Below are 14,675 nucleotides of genomic sequence, written 5' to 3'. Positions count from 1 at the left end.
TTCTACTTTGTAAAAAGTTAGTTGAGTTTCTAAAGATCAAGTACTAGCTTTGATTACAGGCACACGAGTAGTCTGCCTGTTCACGGTGAGGCTTCTTCCAAGACACAAGTTTACAGGGAACGATTCATGTTGCTGTTGCAGAGAGTTTCTCGCGCTGAGCTTTTTTCTATGCCAGCTTTTGATGCTGAGAAGTCTCAGTTTGACAACTCTGAGGTTGGTTTTTTAAAAAATAATAATAATATGTGTGTTTCTTTTGGTGTTCTTGTGTTAATGTCATGTTCTTTCTGAGCAGATATCTCCAATACAGTCTCTAGTGGTTCAAATCGGAAGGAAATGGGTGATGGGTGTGATATCACAGTTGGAAGATGGGCATTTCTATTTAGAAGACCTTTCTGCTTCTGTTGAGATTGATTTGTCCAATGCAATATCCTTTTTTTTATAGAAAAGTTGATAATATCATATAATTACATTTATTAAGTCATAGCAATTGCAGTTTGAGTACTTTTCTTTGACAGTCAGCACAAGATAACCACAGGGTTTTTCACTGAGAATACTATCATTTTGGCAGAAGGTGAAATGCAGAATGGTATCTTTCAGGTAAAATGTTCATTGTGACATCAAAATGTTAGTTATATTGGTGGGAATGTAAAACTGAGTCGTGTGTGTGGCTCCTCTCCTCTTTTAAGACCTTTTCCCCCATGTTTTGGGTATAGGTTATTACATGCGGATTTCCTCCTTTAGAAGACAGGGATAAAACACTAAACACACATTCTGGGTACGACTTCTTCGGAAATGGCATGCTAACTAAAGAAGACAGGGTATGCCATGAGTCCTTGTTTGTACTTTTGGATTGATAAAGCTGTAAATTCCCATTTGATAGTGAATATGTTCTTTTGTTTCCGATCACAGATTAGACTTGCAGACCTAGAAAGACAAGCAGTAAATGAAACATTTGTCATATTGTCTGACATATGGCTGGATGACGAAGAGGTATGTCTGTGTACCATCTACTGTGCTTTTAGCATTTTCTAATAATAATGCCTCCCTTTTGCGATTAAAGAGCATTGCTTGAACGCCAAAATGTGTTGTCCGTAGAGAAGGTTCTCGGGAAGCTGGAAAAGGTTCTTGATGGTTTTGAAAGTGTGGAGGTTGTGCCTTCCCTGTTTGTTTTCATGGGAAACTTTTCCTCTCACCCATGCAATTTATCCTTTGGTTCTTATCCACGCCTTAGGTAAGGGGGTTCATTGTGGTTACATTCTTCTCAGTTGTTATCGAGATATATGTTCTTATATATTCTTGATGACATGTATCCATTTAATTTTCAGGAAGCAGTTTGGTAAACTTGGGAGAATGATTGGAAACCATCCACGGCTAAAAGAAAGTAGTCGGTTTTTATTCATTCCAGGTCCTGATGACGCAGGTACTAGCATCTCCATCACTATCTAAATAAAGATAGGGTCCATGAGGAAGAGACATGACTAATAAGAACTCATTATATCTGACAGGTCCCTCAACAGTCTTGCCAAGATGCGGTTTACCAAACTCTTTAACGGAAGAGCTTCGAGATGTTATTCCCAATGCGATATTTTCAAGCAATCCATGCAGGTAAGTTCTATATACACTCTATTGTTGTTGATCATTCTGAATTATGAGGAAACATTTGATTTATTGGGATGGACAGAACACATAAGTTTTTTTAATCTTTGTTAAATGCAGAGTAAAGTTCTACAACCAGGAGATTGTGTTCTTCCGGAAAGACCTTCTGTACCAGATGCGCCGTTCATGCTTAATACCCCCTTCTGCTGAAGAAACTGATGACCCATTTCAGCACGTAATCACATCTCGCTCCTCCATTATCTTACAACTTATGCTTCTAAATGTTTTCCGGGAATAATCTGAAACTTTGTGAAATGTGTTGGTTCAGCTTGTCTACACAATAACTCACCAGAGCCACCTATGTCCTCTACCTCTCATGGTGCAACCTATCATTTGGAACTACGATCATTCTCTTCGACTCTACCCAACTCCTCATACAGTATACTCTTAAGTCCTCTTCTCAATTATAGTTTCTGTTTCGCCTAGTTTAGAGCGAACCAAAGGATTGTTGTTTTTTTTGAAACAGATAATATTAGGCGACAAGAGTGAGCAAAAGGTTTGCAAGTTTGGGGGAACAACATGTTTCAATCCAGGCTCCTTTTCAACTGATAGCACCTTCGTAGCTTATCGACCTTCCACTCAAGAAGTCGAACTCTCTGGTCTCTGATTCTCTTTTCAGTCGAGCCTGAGCTTTAAAAGATTAAAGGAAGAGTGAACAAAAAAACATACTTCCATGTACTCTTCTATGCCTCTGTTGTAGTCGTAGGAGATGTCTTTGATTTTACCCAGATTTGGTCATAATTTATGGATAGTTTAATTTAATCATCATCAAAAAGTTAAGTTATTAAATTAGATACAAATTTTAAATTAATATTATAAATTATAAAACTTCAATATTCAAATGTTGAATCAAACTCTTTTTTTTATAGTAATAATCAAATTAGAAATTTAAAACATTCTTATACATATACTTATTGTATTTGTGAACTGAAAAAAAAAAAATCTAGTGACATTGAGGTTATAAACAATCACAACACATAAAACATCAACAAAATAATAATAGCCAATAAACATTACATATTCTCTATAATTTAAATTTTATTAATCAATGAGACAATAACATAAAAATAATGAATTACAAAATATTATATATGTATCCTCATAAACTATAGTTAGAGAAATTCTTTAAGATAACTTTTTTTTTAGTTTTTGTCACAAAAATAGCATTCAATGAAGAAAATGACTAAAATAAGTTTTATTAAAGGGTAAAAATGTATTTTTATCCTAGGATTAACTAATCTAGACTTAAGGTTTAGAGTTAAGGGGTGAAGTTTTGGGGATATGGTTTCAAATTTAAAAAACAAAAATTAAATATTAAAATTTGCAAAATAAAAAGGGGTTATTTTGGTCATTTTCTTTTTTGATTGCTATTTTTGTGACAAAAACTTAAAAACTGCTATTTGAGAGAATTACCCTTATAGTTATATTATGTTTATTGTTTGTCAAAATTTTAGTGTTATTTAATGTTTTAATCCTAGTTTTTCATGCTTCTATATATTTTTCTTTAAGTTAATTTTCATTTTGTAGTTTATATAATATTTACTATTTTGGTTATAGATATATTATTTTGATAACATTTGTGATTTTATGGATAAATTCATTATTAGCACTTTGTGATTTTGATGTTCGTCATACAAATACAAATTAATTTATTTGAGGTTAGGAATATGATTGTTTACTATTATATATATATATATATATAATATTTAACATAATTATATAATTTATATTTAGCGACATATTTTCAATGATGCTTTACCTTTAATCTTAATTTTAGTATTGTAATAATTATTTGGATAATATTTCTAATAAGAATCAGAAAACAAATGGGCTATAATATTAATCATTAAAATCATAAACTAAATATAAGATAAACGTAATTATCATATTACAAGTAGATATTGTTAATATCAACTGTTTGTATCTTTTATTAATTAAATATCCTAGCTATTATAATAATTATATATATATATATATATATATATATATTAAAATATTTTTCTAATAATAGTATATATATATATCGATTGAATAGGTTAATGTTTATTAATTATCCTAAATATCTTGATATATATACATATATACATATATATATATGTATATATTAAAATAACATTTAAATAATAATATTAATTAAATTAATGATTTATCCTAAAATTATGGAGAGGATGACAAGTAAGCAAATTTACTTCTCAAATTAATTATCTTAAATATCTTGATATATATATATATACTATTATTTGAGAATTGAATTTGCTTAATTGTCATCATCTCTATAGTTTTAGAGAATTTTACTTAATTATCATGTTTTAGTAATTTTTAGCTGAGTCATTAGTTCATTAATCTGGATAATATTATTATCTTAATTTAAGTATTAGTAAGTGTTAGGATATAATCTATACAATAAATCAAGATTATCTATATTTTTGAGTAATTTTTTTTGTATTAAATTTAAATAATAGTATAAATATAATATGTAAGTGATATTTATCGTAATCTATCTTATATTATAAAAAATATGTGAATGCTAATACATAAGTATAATTGATATTTATTGTAACCTATTTTATCTACATTATTATTTACAAAGTGATTTTTCGCATTCTAACTCTCACGTTAAAAGTTAGAGCGATTAAAATCCTTGTACCCTTAATGAATAATTAGCTTAAACATTATTTAATCATAAAATATTTACAATAAAAATAAAAATTATCCAGAAAACTGAAACATATTATAAAAAATATATAATTAGTGTATATCTCAATGCTCCCGTTTATGTAATAATGTTATACATATATTAATGGTTTATTTTATGAACTTATATTATCAAGATAAACATGTTGTTACAGTTTCTATTTTCAATATGTTATCACAAACATCATTTTTTATTCCTTCTTTTATTAAGTTTAAAAAACAAAGATGAGTAGTTATATATTAATGAAAAATAATTTTTTGTAAATAAGTCAATATATAATTAATTAAAAACGAATTTTATATAAATCATATTAGATTTATAAGTCATAACAGATAATTTATTATATATTAATATAATGAAATTTTCAAAATAAAAAAATATTTTTTAAAATAAGATAATTATTATATATTGTGTTGTTATCTGGAATAATAATTTAAAAATTAAGATGTAAAAAACTATAATTAAAATTAATTGAGAAAAAACATTCGAATCAGGATATTTATAAAATATTTTTAATATGTAAGTGTTTTTAAAATTTAATACAATAATAAATAAATATATATATATATATATTGATGAATGTTCATATATTATCATACTGGTTTTTGAATTAATAAATTATAAACTAATAACTATTTAGCCCGCATATGCGGGCTAAACACCTAGTATATATATTAAAATAAAATTTTAAATAATAATATTAATTAAATTAATGGTTTATCTAAAATTATGGAGAAGATGACAAGTAAGTAAATTCACTTTTCAAATAATATATATATATATATTAAAATAAATTTTTAAATAAGAATATTAATTAAATTAATGGTTTATCTAAAATTATGGAAAGATGATAAGTAAGCAAATTCACTTTTCAAATAATAGTATAAATATATTTTTAACTATTTATAAATATATTTTCTTTTCAAAAACAAAATATTATAAAAATTCTGTCTAACATCTATTTCTAAATAATTAGATAAATTTGAATACAATTAATCAATTATACATTAATATATTATTAAATTTAAATTGAAAAAAAACATAACAATAATTACCATATACACCCTAATTGTTCAAATAATTCACGAAAATATAATTTTTATTTTTAAAATCGGTGATTTTTACTCAAACATCTCCATTTCATCTGTTATTTAAGAAATTATCATTGTCATCAGTACACCGATCACCAAAGTTTTGAAAACCGCACCGGCCGGTCGGACCAGTCCTACCGTGACTCCTTCATTTAGCCGAGTCCAGGTTAGTTCAAAAATCTGATTTGAGTTGAACCGGTAAAACCGCACACAAAACCTGTGAGAACCGGTGACCCGGTTTTATTAAAAAGCCCGGTTAAAAAAATTAAATATAGTTGGACCCTTGTTTTTCATTGATTTGTAAATTGAAGATATATATTCTGTTAGTTTGCTTTAATTTAGCTATATGTGTTAGTAGATTTGATATAACGAATGCATAAAAGACTATTTATGTCCATGAAAACAAAAAAAATATAGATGATTTTTTTTACAGACACTTGAACTCACGTAGAGATGGAGAAGAAGATAAAGAAATATGGATAGGTGGAAATAGAAAAATATATTTGAAAATTAAAAAGTGGACAGCATTTATGATAGATAAAAAAGTCAATGGATCATTATATTAAAGGTGCGACCGATAACCATCGTAGGAACAATTGGAACGGATAGGAAAGAAATGAGTCGGAATAAAATTTTAGGAATGATGAGGAATGAAGATTCCTTATCAAAATTAATGAGGAATTGATTTGTTCTATAATTCTCTACAAATAAAGGAATGAACAGGAATGAAAAGAAAAACATATTCCTCGTGAATGGTAAAAAGTTTAAGGAATGTTACGGAACATAGTGTTCATCCTCATTCCCTTGGTCACCGGTTAGTTTAATACAATATCAACAAAATAGAAAGTAAATATGCGTGTATATATATAGATATATTATGGTGATGATATTATATAGAGATGCATATATACTGTACAACCTACTAATACTGAAACCTGGTTAAACCGGTTAGATCAGGTTGAACCGTGACTCATATATTTTACTCATATATTTTACCGGTTCATTGTCCGGTCCGGTTTTCAAAATCTTGCCAATCACCATTAACAACCAAAATCAATGTCTAAAGTCATTTGAAATTGATTTTTACATCTTCTTATGTCATTTTTATATATAAATTATTTATCTTGCATATTCTCTCCAAACATCCAATAATTTGTTTTCACATGAACTTTTATTTTTAAATTGATTTGTTGTATAATTAAAAAGATAATGAAAAAAATGAAACTAACAATATAATGAAACATAAAGTTGTTACATAATTGATAAATATGACATAATGAAATTCACTCGTCATCATAACCATCACTCGGGTCATCACTAGGACCATCACTTTCTTCAAATTCTTCTTTGTTGCCTTCGTCTGTTATATCGTCTGGAAGATCTTCATATCCTTGATTTTCCGGATCAACAAGTAAGATTTCATCTGTAGGTTGTTCAGGTACTTCCACTTAATTTACCGGATCTTCTTGAAGAGGCAGTTGTTCATCATTGACTACTCGGCTCCGAGGTATAACTTTTATAGCGGCTAATCAAGATGTTCCAGATTGTCTGATCCTCGGATATGGAAGACTACAAACTTGATCTGCTTGAGATGCCAATATGTAGGGTTCAAATTTTTTGTACCTCCGTGCAGCATTGATTTCCACAACTCCAAACTTGCTATACCGAACACCTCTATTGACTGTGGGGTCGAACCAGTCAAATTTGAAAAGGACGCATTTCATCTTCACTAAACCGGGGAATTTCACTTCGATGATCTCTTGTAAGATTCCATAGAAATATGTTTCACCTTTCACACATATTCCATACTTCACCGTTGCTCGATGACTTTCATACTCGTAAGTGTGAAAAGTGTAACCTCGTGTGAAATACATAAGTGTTGTGGTGACCTTAGATACCAGACCTTGTATCAATTCGTGAAACCACGGATGATAGAATGAATCATCATAATCAACCTGTATAGAATTTATACATCTCTACATTTTCTACTTTTGCAGCAACTACTGAAGTTATTTCACGAAATGCATATGTAACCATATCATGCATCCTATCATGATCTACCACCTGATCTTTCTGAGGGTAACTACTTTCATAATGCATATGACTTGATTCTTCCCGAACATCTTCAAAGTGAGTACTACTACTAGCTTCATTCCTATTATCACCATTTCCATGGTAAAACCAAATGTAGTAATGTGGGTTAAATCCTCTATTTACTAAATGTTTCCAAACAATTTCACTATGAGGAAACTTGGTATACTTATACTTACGACAGAGACATAACATTTTAACTGTTTCTAGCGTGAGAGGTGTGTTTCCGGCCTGGTACATGAATATCTCTGCCCCATTGAGAATTGTCATTATTCCCGCGGAATCTTTATGTGCATACATCCAACTCCGGAGCTTATAGATATTGCCCCATGAGACATTTTTTTAATTCTTTTTTTTTGTGTGTTTTCTATGCATCTTTAGAATGAAAGAGGAGAGCATATTTATAGGGAAATTTCGAATTTGGTAGGTGGGAATGTTACAACGAATTTACTACATAAAATTTACAACGACTTGACAACTACATTACGACCATTTTAACCAACAATACATACAAACATCTATAACGTTCTCACCAACCTTCTATATTTCCCGTAACGTGGTCTCTAATTTGATGCAATGTTTTTGATGTAATTTAGTCGTAATGTAACAACTACTTTACGAAGACATGTACAGGTCGCCGTAAATAAGTCGTAAACTTACGAAGACGAATAAATTCCGTTGTCAGCTTACATCTATTTTACGACGATTTTTTATTTCGTCGTAATGAGGTTGTAATATCGACGTAAAATTATGATTACACAATTGTAGTCGTAACGTGTAGTCATTATCACCTTGTTTTCTTGTAGTGTTAGATTATAGGAAAGTAGCTTGTGGCCTCGTTAAAAATCAAAGTCGCTTGAAATGAGGGAAGTACACACAAGTACGTAGCCTAAATGTTGATCAGCTTGAAATGGAAGTGGCGTGAATGATGGTTAAAGTGTCTTGGGCGATCATGCTTAGTCCAAGACTTTCTTCTTGTTTCCAAACTGACTTAAGTAATCCTCCAACGGCTTTATGAATTCTTTGTTCTAAATAGGTTCATGGGACCTTCTGGAATGGATAAGGAACCATCAGCTACAACCTGTCCAAGTTCATCATCCTTAGTGCTGTCCATGATAACATCAGCTTGAATGAGTGAAATCGTCTTTGTAGCGTCGTTATCTCCTTCAACTCTTTGAGAAGTTTGGCCGGACATTAGGTTAGGAAATCTTGGTTATCAAATCCTTACAGTCTGTTTCAAATTTTTGACAGGTAGAATGTTGTAACATACTCTACATTTCCCAAGTAAGTGCTTTTAACCAATATGAATCGAAACAAAATAATAATAAATTTTATTTTAGACCCATCTTTTTTTATAACACTTTACTTTATTACTTTCAACTTAATTAAAGTTTAGAAAGTCATTATGCAGAGCATTAGTAATAATCATGGGTACAAAATAATGATAATGGAACAGAAGATCATGTTGAAATCTTTGCTTTGTCAATATATCTGCAACCCAATTTTCATTTCTGCTTGTCCAAACATACCTGACATCCTCAAACTTTTGTTGCCACCAAATAATCTCCCTCTTCCAATCAATGCATCAAAGTGAATAAACTGATTGTTCAGTATATCGATTAAGTATTGCCATAAGTATTTCTTGTATCCTTTACTACGAACATGTTGCATTGCCATAAGTATTTCTTGTAGTTTACTTTCAAGAGCATTATTAACTTGCTTTCCAGTCTTGACATGCTCCATAATAGTAACCATTATTGTCTCGATAAACCCATCCAGCATTGCTTGTTATCATTTGGTCATTCAAAGATTCATCGATATTGCACTTCATCGTCCTTCTGGTGGTCTTCTCCATTGACTGTCTTGATGTTTTTTTTTTTTTTTTAATCAGGTTGAGTTCGGGCCTTCGGTCTTAATCCCCCCTAGGCCCGGGGCCGGCCTACGCTGATACCGATAACATGGCGTAAAGCACCCCTCCCCATGGGAATCGAACTAGGGGTGCAATGGAATCTACTCCAAGCACTAAACTACTAGCCCAATGCACCTTGGTCCTACTCCAAGCACTTGATGTTCTTGCCATTTGACTATTATGAGTTGTTTTTACGCAGAAATATGAGTACATTCCAGCTTTTCCAAACTATCCATATTGGCAAATTTTGTAGGTGTGTGAATCATGTGAAGAAACTACATCGTAGGCATTCTTAAATTTTTTTCCTCCAAAGAACTATTAGAGCTTTCGATTATAGAATTGGAGACTCCACAAGCTTTCCATATTGTTTTGACATATATAGGTGTATTCAAAGAACATATGTTCCTCTGTCTCTGCATGGTTACAACAATGCCTACATTGATCATCCTGCATCATATATTCATATGTCGTCTTTTGAGGTTACTCCCAATAGCCGAACCGTTTGATAACAGTCTCCATAAAAAGTGCTTCCGTTCTGGTGGAGCCTTCGAGTTCCAGATTTTGTGTTTGATGTTATTGTTTCCCGAGATTGGTGTAAATGAGCACTGAGCCAATATCCAGATTTTACCGAGTATACCATTTCTTGTAATGTAAGCTGACTAGATCCATCTTTGCATATGACGAACTGAGTTTGATTTTTAGGATCTTGTCCACATCCTCATTAATAATCTATTCTCTTTGCTTTCTCTCATCCCACCTTCTATTTCCTTCTGTTGAGAAGAAACACTTTACTTTACGTTCTTTCTTTTTTTTTTGCTTTGATCGTGCTCTTGGTGCACGTGGCTGATGGTCAGGGATTCAGGTGTTCCAAACATTTATTAGAGAACCATCTCCTAGACATGATTTTAGACCCATCCTTAGATTTCTACCTAAAGCCGACTTGAATATCCAAAATAATTAAACCTGTAATAAATAATGAAACAAAACCGTGTCCGAAAAATAAAATACCACCGCTCAAGAAATAGTATCATTTTCTTGTCGGTTCGCATTTCTGGCTTTAACTTAAGACAGTTTCCGTCTTCTTCTCAGTTCTCAGATTCTGTCGTCTCTTCGAATCCAAACTCAAGCAATGCAGCAAGACCCGAATTCTAGACCCGCCAGTGGATATCCATACCCGTATGATCCACCTCAACAATCCAACGCCAACGGTAACGGTTACCGGTACCAAAACCATTACTACGCGCCGCAACATAATCCACGCGCCATCCTAATCCGCCGCCTCTTCATCGCCTCCATGGTTATTCTCCTCATCTTAGGACTCATCCTCGTCCTCTACTTCGGCCTCGTCCGTCCCCAATTACCATACGCTTACATCAACTCTCTCTCCCTCTCCAACTTCAACGTCTCCAACAATCATCTCACCGGAAACTGGGACCTCCAGGTCCGGTTCCAAAACCCTAACTCAAAGATGTCGCTTTACTACAACACTGTCATCTGCACTCTCTATTACAACAGAGATTCTCTGTCTGAAACTCGATTACAGCCGTTCGATCAAGGGAAAAAAGATGAGACTCCGATCAACGCTACGCTCTCTGTCTCCCGGACTTACGTTGACGCTCGATTGGCTGATTCTATCGGGAAAGAGAGAGCGGCGGAAGGAAGCGTAGAGTTCGATTTGAGGATGACTTCTTCGGTTACTTTCCGGTATGGATTGTATCGGCGGAGGAGGTACGTTACGGTTTACTGCTATGATGTGGCGGTTGGTGTTCCGGCGAATAGTAGCTCAGGGAAGATGGTTGGTTCCGCTAAGAGATGCAAATCTTTTTGAAAATGTACAACTTAGGTTTTTTAATTAAAAATAATATTCTCTCTGTTCCTGAACTTAAGATGCACGCTTATTAAAAATTTAATAATTGTTTATAATTTAATTTACTTTTTACTTTATTATACACTTTCCAATAACTTTTCACCAATGAAATTTAATCAATTCAAATATTCTCAATTAATGTTCCTCAAAAGTATAAAAAAGTACCTTAACAATATAGAAAATCTATCTTTGTGGAACAAGAAAAAAATCTAAAACATCTTACTTTCAGGAACGGAGGTAGTATAGTGTAATCAATGTGGATGATGAAATATTCATGTCGAGAAAGAAGCAAAAAGAAAAGAAAATTTTGAGCTAATATGTTGTTGGAAACTGGAATTATCATTCTCTGAAAATTGCTTTTGGTGATTCTATTTTCTTATCTTACTGCCTTGCAATAAGGAATAGATTATGTGGCATGATTGAAGATAATCAAACTTGAATGATTTTAGTTTTATCAAGATTGTCTACGCATTTTCACATGATGTGTTCTTCTGGATTTCAACTTTCTCCCTGCTTTTTTTTTTTTTTGCGAAGAATCTTAATATTCTATTAAGAAATATAAGGTTGTCCTACATGGTAGTAAACCTTTACAAAAGATGCCCTGGCAAAAAAAGAATGTAATAAACAGAGCATCAATAGACTTTTACGCAAAAGATTGTCAACTCCTAGAACAGGCTCAAGGGATGACATAGAGAAAATAAACGTGGGTCAAGATTTTATCTGAGCCACAACTGCATGAGACAGCCAAATTTCTTGCAAGCGTAGATTGTATTGATGACGTGCCTGTTGATTTCCTTGAAAGCCACCTGTGGGGGGAACCAACTTCTGTTTGTGCAGCATGTTGTTTCTTTGTCTCCAAATGCTATAGGCAAGCGCTTGGATCACCAGCATACGGAGGTTTGAGGGTGTATTTGCAGAGGAGGATAACGTCCACTGCATAAGCTCCGACCAATCGTTGAAGATCGGGGGAGTATCTCTGAAATTTCGTCGAGCTTCGGACCATAATACCATCGCATAAGGACAAGAGAGCATCAAGTAATCCCTTGTTTCTGGATGTGAAGAGCATATGCAGCAGTTTGTTTGAACTTGCATTCCCCATAAGGCAAGGCGCGAACGCGTCGGTATGTTACCCACATATGGTTTGTTACCCACATATGGTTTGTTACGCGTCGGTAGTCTATCAAGGTTTGTTACCCACATATGGAAAGCATGTTTAGGGATTGCGCCACTGAACCAGATATGTTTTGCTGCGAGTTGAACAGGTGCCCTGGGTCTTAGCGCTTCCCATGTCTTTGAAGAAGAGAAGGACGTCTTAGCTCTCCATTTATTGACCAGCCAAACAAGTCTGGCCCTCTGTCTACCGTTGGGAGAGGAAAGTTTGTGAGGAAGATGTGCAGAGAAACCTCCTGGTCCGATCTCGGGTGCGCAAGCGTCAGCCACGGACGCGTCAATGCGTATCCTCAGGTTTCTCGTTCCTTCCCTGCCAAAAACATTTATTAAAGGACCAAGAGGAGTCCAATTATCATACCAAAAACTTGTATTACATCCATCATGGACATCAGCTGTAAGGAATCTGGAAACAAGGTCTCTGAGACTTAGTAAGCAACGCCAGTTCCAAGACAGCAGTGGGGAGTCTGTCTGTGTCCAGAAGGTGTATGAAGAAGGACAGTTATGCGTCCGGTGCCAAGCCACCCATAAGGAGCTACTGTTTGAGAAGAGCAGCCAGACCAAACGTAATTGCAGAGTAAGACAAACAGTTTCCCAAGAGACTTTTGCATTAGCTCGTCCGTCCGTTGCTCCTGACCAGAGAAAACGCGAACACAGAGATTATATCTTTTTAATGCATCCCTTCGGTAAAAGAAAAGTCGAAATCCAGAACTTCACAGTCCCAGAAACCACAGTCTTTATCAAGAGACAACGACCTGCGAAGGATAGCGATTTTGTGGCCCAGAAGTTGAATCTACGGTTTAGCTTATCAAGGAGAGGTGAATATTCTGAAATTTTCAGCTTCCTATGCATCAACGGGATCGGCTGGTGCATGGGAGTAAACAATAGTCGAGGCAATTATGCTCGAAAGAGGAAGAGAAGAAAAGCATGAATAAATAGTTGAGGTAGTTCATGCTCGATGAATGTTTGCGAATGGAAGAGACGACATGAGTCCTTCCTTCTATGGCGGCGCAGTCTGACACGAGATTGTTTCATTCTCTTTAAGCGTCTTGTATTGGTTTTCTGATCCCCTATATATTAGAGCATCATTATCCCTGAAACCCCCTATATAAAGGGGGTTTCTTAATTTTTTTTTTTTACTTTTTCGAATTTAAAAAAAATAAAAAAACAAACCAATCGTGAGCCGCCACGTGTTAGTGAGGCCCGCGAACAGTGTAAGAAACCCTTAAGAATACTACTATTTAATAGTTTTTGTAAACGGTTTCTTAAAAAAAAGTGAGTCTTACGCGGGACCCACAGGCTAAGAAACCCTCTAGTATACCCGGATAAAGATGCTCTTATATATTATATATTATATATATTATTTGATAAGCATTACAACTTATTTTTGTAATCACATGTGATCACTAGAATGATTTTTAGAATCATTAGAGAAATATGTTGGTCCATCTAATTATATAATAAGTTTTTTTATTAAACTAACAATAAATTCATCATTAATGTACTTTATTATTTTCTTAAATAAAATTTACGGAATTGTCTAATGTGGCTAAAGTATATATGACAATTAATGATTTTGAATAATAAAGATTTGAATAATAAAGNNNGAATAATAAAGATTTGATAAAAAATAGTGTATTTTCTATCATATTTGTTTAATTTTAAACTATTAAATAAATTAAACAACCACAATAACCATATAATAAAAATCTAAATTTTTATGTATATGTTATATTTTAAATTTTTACAAACGGCTATAAATTACCAAAACTGTTAAAAGTCTTACATTCAAATTTTATGATCCATGGTTTGAAATTTTTGTTATGACAAAATACAAATGATTACAAAAATTATATAAGTAAAAAGTCTAATTTAATTAATTATTAAGATTAATATATATATCGTTTTAAATTAAACTATAAACCATATAAAATACAATATTTTAGTTTCAAAATTTACTTTAAACAATTTTTTTGATAAAAGTTTTGAACGATCATTGACAACTTATCTTTTTAAAAATTATAAATTACTAAAACTATTAATCCCACAATGAAAATTTTGTTATCAGTAATTTAATTTTTTTTCTATAAAAGATACAAATGATCAAAAAACTATATGAGTAGAAATCATCATTTAATAGACATTAATATAAAAATATACTAAAATATATTATCTATGTTAGTATCATTTAAATTTAAT

The 14,675-nt window shown here is 32.5% G+C and overlaps 2 protein-coding genes across 3 annotated transcripts in view; both read left to right on the top strand.

Moving 5' to 3' along the window:
- Positions 1-2,418, top strand: part of LOC106331643 (DNA polymerase epsilon subunit 2) — a 3,632-nt gene extending 1,214 nt beyond the window's left edge. For both annotated transcript variants that reach the window (XM_013770036.1, XM_013770037.1), the window contains exons 3-12: positions 60-213; positions 293-424; positions 523-597; positions 714-818; positions 910-990; positions 1,101-1,231; positions 1,326-1,420; positions 1,506-1,605; positions 1,717-1,831; positions 1,925-2,418. In XM_013770036.1, coding sequence (XP_013625490.1) covers positions 60-213; positions 293-424; positions 523-597; positions 714-818; positions 910-990; positions 1,101-1,231; positions 1,326-1,420; positions 1,506-1,605; positions 1,717-1,831; positions 1,925-2,047 — 1,111 coding nt within the window. In that variant the 3' untranslated portion in view covers positions 2,048-2,418. The remainder of the gene's footprint in view (positions 1-59; positions 214-292; positions 425-522; positions 598-713; positions 819-909; positions 991-1,100; positions 1,232-1,325; positions 1,421-1,505; positions 1,606-1,716; positions 1,832-1,924) is intronic.
- Positions 2,419-10,444: 8,026 nt separating this feature from the next.
- LOC106333018 (protein YLS9-like) lies at positions 10,445-11,328 on the top strand. Its single transcript, XM_013771502.1, has one exon. The coding sequence runs from the start codon at positions 10,572-10,574 to the stop codon at positions 11,268-11,270; it is 699 nt and encodes a 232-aa protein (XP_013626956.1). The 5' UTR covers positions 10,445-10,571; the 3' UTR covers positions 11,271-11,328.
- Positions 11,329-14,675: the final 3,347 nt, after the last annotated feature.

The sequence above is a fragment of the Brassica oleracea genome, chromosome C3 (genome assembly GCF_000695525.1).
Source record: "Brassica oleracea var. oleracea cultivar TO1000 chromosome C3, BOL, whole genome shotgun sequence".
Classification (NCBI taxonomy): domain Eukaryota; kingdom Viridiplantae; phylum Streptophyta; class Magnoliopsida; order Brassicales; family Brassicaceae; genus Brassica; species Brassica oleracea.
Note: the sequence above shows the minus strand (reverse complement) of the source record. Positions and strands in the feature narration are given on the sequence as shown.

Excerpts from the sequence above, each read along its gene's own strand:
- LOC106333018 (XM_013771502.1), top strand. The coding sequence starts at position 10,572 with ATGCAGCAAGACCCGAATTCTAGACCCGCCAGTGGATATCCATACCCG.